At 29.2% G+C, this 7,754-nt stretch overlaps 1 protein-coding gene across 1 annotated transcript; it reads right to left on the minus strand.

Annotated features, from left to right (window-relative positions):
- Window positions 1-999: 999 nt before the first annotated feature.
- On the minus strand, window positions 1,000-3,237 carry LOC107447467 (ankyrin repeat domain-containing protein 61). Its single transcript, XM_016062396.4, has one exon. The coding sequence runs from the start codon at window positions 2,405-2,407 to the stop codon at window positions 1,322-1,324; it is 1,086 nt and encodes a 361-aa protein (XP_015917882.1). The 5' UTR covers window positions 2,408-3,237; the 3' UTR covers window positions 1,000-1,321.
- Between the last annotated feature and the right edge of the window lie 4,517 nt (window positions 3,238-7,754).

Below are 7,754 nucleotides of genomic sequence, written 5' to 3' on the forward strand. Positions count from 1 at the left end.
AACTTTATGTTCTTCCTAAAATATTTTTTCACATTGAACTTCTTTTTTTTTTTATCATATATGTATATAGTGATATGTTAAAGAATTTCCTTTTTATTAATTTACCTGTTTTTTTTCTTAGCAATGCACTAATTTTGAATTATTTATTATATTGATGAGCTAGTCTTTCTACTAGAGAGAGGATGAAGTGTTATTTATTATGTTTGATGGGCGAAGGATTTTTTTTTCTCTGTTATCTTTTGTAAATATAACTTTATAACTAAGAAATATCAACTAAAAATTTGGAAAGTGTTTGATTTGTTAATTTTATTTGTAAATTTTTATGATATTTGTGTGAGATAGAGAAATTTGTGATCTCAAAGATTTGTTATTCAGACAGTGAACTTTTGTATAAATTTAATAAGTCACAATTTTTCAGATTTTTACCATGGAATGTTTGTGATTTTTATGGTGAGTTTTTGAAGCTACACGACGGGTTGTATTTTGTATGCAACTTGTCTAATTGTAATAAAGATTTTGGAAATTCTCTAGGAGTAATACTCATTCTAATGCTTCACATTTTTTTTGAATTTATTTTATTAAAAATTCTACAAATTCTATTTTTATATCTTTAAGTACATTTAATACATGTACAAAGCATCATTTTTGAAGTTTTATAATATTAACTTTTAAATTTCTTATTTACTCAATGTATACTATAATTTCAATTGAAATTATATATTGAGTTATTAAAGGAAAATAGATAGAATTTTATACTGTTGAAACATTTTTAGAAAGAAAGATTTGAATTACATAATCATAATTAGTTCCATACAGTTTGTTTTACTATTTAAACTTAATGAGAAATATTGAAAAGAGGTTGTTATTTTAAATATATTTAGTTTCAAAAAGTAATCAAAAACATCCGGAAATATAACTCCACTTTCTTTTATATTCTTTTGAATAAAATAATAGTTAAATTAAGAAATAAAAAAATTAAAATTTATAAAAACATAAATATTGTATTAAACTGCTTTTATTATGTATGATGCTATCAAAAGGAATTGAAAAATGATAAAGCTATCATAATATTTTTACATTTATGTTACTTCAGTTTAATTTTGCATATCAAAGTAGCTGTTTCATGCAGGAATATAATATCATTTTTTCCTATTTTAAATGATTTACATTATTAGAACATACTCATAGTTTAACATGCAAATGTCTGTAACATATTTTAAAGTTTAAAAAATTTCTCACTTTCCAAAATGTTCCACAAATATACTTACTATTTTTTTTCTCTATAAATATGCATTTATGACATAAATGTCTCTAAAATTAATCATAGAGATGTTTCGCCTTCATCCCACAAATCTCTCTTGTGTTCTAATGCATCTTGAAGCATTGAAAATATTTCAGGATGCCAGCATCTCGAAAAGTTCTCCTCGGCTTTATCTAAAGCCAACAAGAGACCTTTCTCCGAATCTGCATCACAGTATGCATCAAGCAACAATTCAACAACTTGTGTAAATCCACTTTCCACGGCATTAAGAATAGGCGTAGATCCGCGAATATTTTGAATGGTTACATCAGTTTCTGGAAAATTCACTAGGATTCTGACCATATCGGTCAAACCTTTACTGGATGCGATGTGCAACGCTGTATCTCCATTCAAGTCCAATGCATTCACGTTGCACTGTGCATCCAAAAGCAATCTCACTACTCCCAAGAGGTTTTTCTGTGCACAGTGGTGCAAGGCTGTTTGAAAATGTCTGTCTTTAATGTTAACGTTGGCACCATTTCTGATGAGTGTCTCTGTTTGGCGAACATGACATTTGCTAATCGCACACATTAACACACTCTCACCCCGTTCGTTTTGTGCATTTATTTCATAGCCATTGTCAATAAGAACTTGAAGCGATTCATAATGATCCGAGTTTCCCAGAACTAGACGATGCAGCGGAGTTTCTTGTCTTGAACTTCTTACTGAAATATCGGCTTTAATGCACATAGTTTTTAAAGCTAGAAGAAGATCATCTTGTACATCTTTATTCAGCCTAGATGACATCATCTTCGATGCCAAGTGTATTGGAGTGTACCCATTTAAAGTCTCTCGAATATTGACACTTGCACCATGTTCCAGAAGTGCGCTCACTATCTTTAAAGAAAAAGTTTTCGTATTGAAGGCGTTATGCAATGCTGTTTCTCCCAGCATATTTTTCGCATTCGGATCAGAGCCGAATTTCAATAACAATTCTATCATTTCTAAATTACCTTGATATGTAGCTTGTAAGATTGCCGGTCTGCCATTATTGTTCCAAGTTGGTTCGTCTGGTGAAACACCTTCTTTTAAAAGTTCTTCAACTTTGCATAAATCGTTTGCTTTTACAGCATCGTGAAAATGTTGCACTGCTCTATTATCCGCCATTGTTTTATTTGAAAGGAGAAATTCAATTAGATCTTCAATTCGCAGAGAACTCAGTCATTGCTCTTCCTCGGAAAGTTTTCATCTGAAGATCACGGATGAAGCTGACGGAACTGAATGCTGAAGATAGCGATTGAGAAGGGTTTTCCTTCTCTGACATTTTCCCCTATTACGCATAATTTTCCCTTCATCTTCACCTGTTTCTTCCCTTTTCATCATTCTTTTCCGGTTAGGAGAAATGGATGTGACTAAACAATGTTATTTACCCGAAGGCGCATATAAATTAGAATAAACGTGATACGTTTTTATTTGATTTAGTATGAAAGTCTCCGTTTCAGACTTGATTTCATTCACCTTTGCTGAGTCATTTTTGGGCTCTTAAATAAGATAATGTTCTTGTAATTTATTGACTATTATTTATGTTTTTTATATAGTTGAAGCTTTTGATATATTTTATAATATTTCTACCCTTTACTTAAACAATATAAAATGCATGTAAAATTAAATTTTTAATTATAAAGCAAATTTTAACTTCATGACAATATTAATCTTTTTTAATAACTTTGATGGCTTACATTTTATCTTAGAGATTCTTTTATATTCACGTGTTCAATTTTCTGAAATTAAGTTGTTTTATTGCAAAATTTCTAGTAATCGAAACAGTTTTAATCTTCATGATTTTAAAAGTTAACTTATGATATGTTAATTAATTAATCTAAACTATCAAAAATAAATTATGAAAATGGGCGCATAAAAGTACTTTCTATGAATTAATTTACAATTTTTTTTCCTTATATGTTGCATTTAGAACTTATACAGTTTAATAAATATCACCCCAATAGTTTTAGTTTGGATAATAGTTAGCTCTAAAAAAATCGTTTACCCAATGATAATTACTCTAAAAAAATATTTTTATCAGTTATTTTATTTAACCATGATTGAAAAAATTTTCGATTATGTTGCAAACTTTTCCTTATCGAATTTACCCACTTTATTTTGGATATTTGCCATACAAAACTACGTAACTATCTTTACCAAAATATAAGTTTAAAAGAAATAATTTAATTAGTTTCGAGAATTTTTTATTTCTTAAAATTTTTTTATCAGATTCTATTAAAATTTTTGCAATTTAAATACTACTTATATCCTAATAAATAACTATTTTTTTTTTTCGTTTGAAATTTTCTTAGCATAAAAGGAAAATCCACCTAACACAAGAGAGCGTGCAATATCAAGAATAGCGTACTACCTACATACGTTTTAATAACATTTTCTGGCTATTTTAATTTACCATTAATTTTTCAAATTTTATCTAGCATCTAAGCTGGCGAATTTAGTTATGTTCCTTAATTATACTTCAATTTTTTTTTATTTATTTGAGAAAATCGAAGCATTTGTAAAATTTTAAAACAATGCTAAATGTCTAACAATTATCAAAATTTAAAATTCGCTTTAAAAAAAAGTATTTTTGTATTTACTAAAATATTTGCTTAGAAGGCCATTGTGATGTGATGCCATTGGTAAAATTTAAAATAAAAGAGTACTTAAAAGAATATTTCGAAAGAAATTACTATGGATTTATGATCGTTTTTTAACACTTACCCTAAAAAGGGACAGTGAACTTTAAGAAGTAAAAAGAAAATTTAAATTATGTCTTTAATAAATAAAAGGACCTATTTAAAAATGAAATTTCACTTTATTAAAAATATTCTCTTGAACAACCAATATAATTCTACATTTGCATGTACTAATAGCGATATTTGTAGCTTATGTTTTTGATTTAAAGGAAGAAGAGAAAATCTCAATTTTTGTTTATATTTCACGTCATGCTTGAGTCATTCCCTTGTCCAAATTTCAAGGAAATACCTCAAAGGCGCTCTGAAATTATCCACTTAAACGAGATAAGTCAAGGTTACTCAGAACACTGTGGTTGGTTTGTAAACCCTTAACAGTGCATTTCCTCTCTGATTAAAAGAAAACCTATGTTATTAAATTCATTTTCTATTACGATTTTAATTTTTATTATGAGCATTTAAGAGTTCTTTTTTTATCTTTTAACTCAATTTTTACACTTTTTAATAAATTTGTTAAAATTATTTTTAAAATTTTATATAATTAACTAAAAAACGGTGTATAATGAAATCTTTCAACTATTTTGAGGGCACTATATGTTATTTTAAAAGAATACATGTATACAAACTTCATAAAATTGTTTGCTATAAAATATAATCTTTTTCACTACTATTTGTGGAAAAAGTAAACTATGTATTAGCATCACAGAAGTATGCTTCATCGTCCTGCTGTGGGAATGAGCTAATTAACAACTGGATGATAGGTTAATCGTTTGCTTTTTTAATTGAATTTATGAAATTCTTTTTGTTTTGTTATTTGTTTTATTTAATTCAATAAAATGCTTCAATGTTCCTTCGTTGAAGAATGTTGAGTGTTAATGAAGACCAAGTGGACATTTTTTCTTAGCATCTAAAGTAAATCACAATTTAATTAAAATATTTTAGCTTCTCTCTATTTTTCTTGCTCTTAAATTTATTTCTCTGTTTAATACGCGACATATTTTTGTGTTTGACATGTACTATTAGTTCTGATGGACTGATAGAAGGATTAATGGGTGTTATCTTTTATAAACTATTATTTCTCGTAATTATTACATAAAGACTGTTCGATAAATTATATTCTTTATTCTGTTTATATTATAATTGATCATAGAACAAGAATTAAAAAAAGAAAAAAAAGTATAACAGAGACACTAAATTATAAATCGTAGAGAGTCTTCTCTCCTAGTCCACATCATGAGCTAACCATTTCCTTTAAGTCTTGCTAAATGGCTCTACTGTGATTAGATAATAAATAAATTACCGAAAAATGCGCCATGATTATTTCCCAGTAAAGCGGCCGCAAATATTGTTTAAGTTATGAAAACTCCTTTTTTATAGAAAATAAGCAATTTAGTAATAGTAGTCTGTAAATTGTTTAACATAAAAAAGCTAATTTACCACATCCTTATAAAAAATGTGAAGGTAAAATTCACCCTATCCTTTTATTTCATAGCAGATCCAATTCTGAGTTAACGACTATCAATGTATCTCCGTAGCCATGTGAATTTAAAATCAACCCAGAAGACAAGGGAACTCCTGAATAAAGCATTGGGACAAATTAGCCTTCGTAGAAGCCTTGTTGACGAAATTAACCAACATTTAACATGGAGAGGAAAACCACGCAACACGGGGAAAACAAGCTAACCGTTACAAGGAGAGAGAAACCTCTCACGGTTATCCCTACGGCAAAGGGATTCTAACCAATGATTTGACAACCAGTGATGATGATGTACATCAGCACTGTTATCGTTGCGAGCCAGGAACAGAATTTCGTATGAACCAGCCGCCGCTGGGATTCAAACCTGGGCACCTCATTGATAGGCGAGAGCTCTGTCGCCAGAGCTACCCTGGCGCACCCTATCATTTAACATTTGCCCTCGATGTTTGAAATTAAATGAATTTTATTCTCACTTAAAAATATTTTTTGATTATACTTTTAAATTTTTTCATTATAATTTAAAATAGTTTGAACTTGGAAACTTTGTTTTATTCGAAACTCTATTCCAACTATCAATCGCACCCCGCTTCGAATACCTTCAATAATTCGTAAGCTTGTTTTCTGTAATTTTGAACCCCCTCCTACTTATTAGCAACAATACAAAACAAAATACAACGTAATTTTTTTCTCTGCTAAATATATATATATATATATTCTACTAATTTAATTATTTTTACAATTCAGTAGTTCTTTTTTTCGTTCAAGGAGATTTAATGTCGTACGTATGCATTGCTTACTTACAAGTACTTAAGGTCCTTTGAATGACTCGTAAATATGATATAAAGATAATGTAATAATATCAACATTAATACAAAATAATGGAGTTATTATACGTGAACTCCATAATGTATTGCCAATTTAATAAAAAGAAACTAGAATGTTAGCTAAATAAGCCAATGATTACAATATTTAAAGAACATTCTTATTGCTTTAACCAAAGTATTCCTCGCAGATGGCGTAAAAACATATCAAGTAGTAATAGTTTTCGCAAGTTAACTGGATATTGCTTTAGGGTAACTACAGCTTTAATTTTTAAAAATTCGCGTTTGGATGATTGCAGATCCAAATCGAGACCGTTTATACAATGCATTACGATAGACGAGAGACACTTTAGTCTTGCTTTTGCATTGCAAATGCTATATAACAGTTTTCACTAAAACAATGTGTTTCGAAATAGTTTTATTTTCTGAAAGGGAAAAAAAAAGAATTTCTCTCAAAATGGGAACATTACCAGTTAAAATGTAAATACAAGATTTTAAATCACGTGAACTATTTATAATTTTGTTTTATAATTTAACTTCAGCTATGATGGCTCCAGTAAACGTACGTACAAATCTACGTAATGGCTAGTCAATTCGCTTTTTGCTGTCCACTCTTGCAGATCACAGTGCTGACATAAAATAGCCTGAGCTTTAGACGGATTATGGGCTAGATCTTCTTTGCCATGTAGCTAATCATGAGAGGATTTCCTCTCCAAGCAAGGCAAAGACGAATTAATTTCAATCCTAAAGTTTACCTAAAAGCTGAGTTTGTCTCAGGCTTAGTCCACGAGTTACCTTGTCTTCAGGGTTGGGATTAAAATAACAAGATTACGGACGTGAAGTTCCGCTATTTCATATGGCAAGGCAGTTCAACGATGTATATGCAACTAAATAACTTTTTAAAAAATGTTTATACGAACTTAATTGTCATTTCACGCATGCGTATTAACAATAACAAAAAAGTTCCCTTTAAATAGAAAATAAATCAACAATAAAAAATGTCGGTATTAAGCGAGAAAGGCATGATTGCATTGATTTCAATGTAATAAAGACTGTTTAATTGTGTAGGGATTTATTAGGATTAAGTTATGTGGGTGAGGATGTATTTTATCAATACCCACCTGACAAATCTGATTGAAATTTTCCAAAGAATAAACGAAATAATTTTCCATCCTATCTACATATTAGGATGTAAGAGCAGATTTAACACCCGGAAATAGTAATGATTCATTGTGAGTTATATTAAGGAAAGGAAAGCTTTATCGATAGTGATTGAACTTAAAGGTCAACAAATTGAGGGGTGAAGAACATTGTTAAAGAACACGGAAACAGACCAGAACAAGATTATCATATCTTAAATTTAAGCAAAACGGACTCTGTTTTCAATTGAACAAGTTTTGTTTCCTAAGTTTTAAAATCACTTTAATAGCTAGCAGACTGTGCTGATTGTAAATGATAGAAAAACAACTGGAAAAAAA

This window comes from Parasteatoda tepidariorum, chromosome 1 (assembly GCF_982258835.1).
Source record: "Parasteatoda tepidariorum strain Cologne lab strain chromosome 1, Ptep-v5.0, whole genome shotgun sequence".
Lineage (NCBI taxonomy): Eukaryota > Metazoa > Arthropoda > Arachnida > Araneae > Theridiidae > Parasteatoda > Parasteatoda tepidariorum.

Bases quoted from the DNA above. Each gene is read 5' to 3' on its own strand.
- LOC107447467 (XM_016062396.4), bottom strand. From the start codon at position 2,407: ATGGCGGATAATAGAGCAGTGCAACATTTTCACGATGCTGTAAAAGCA.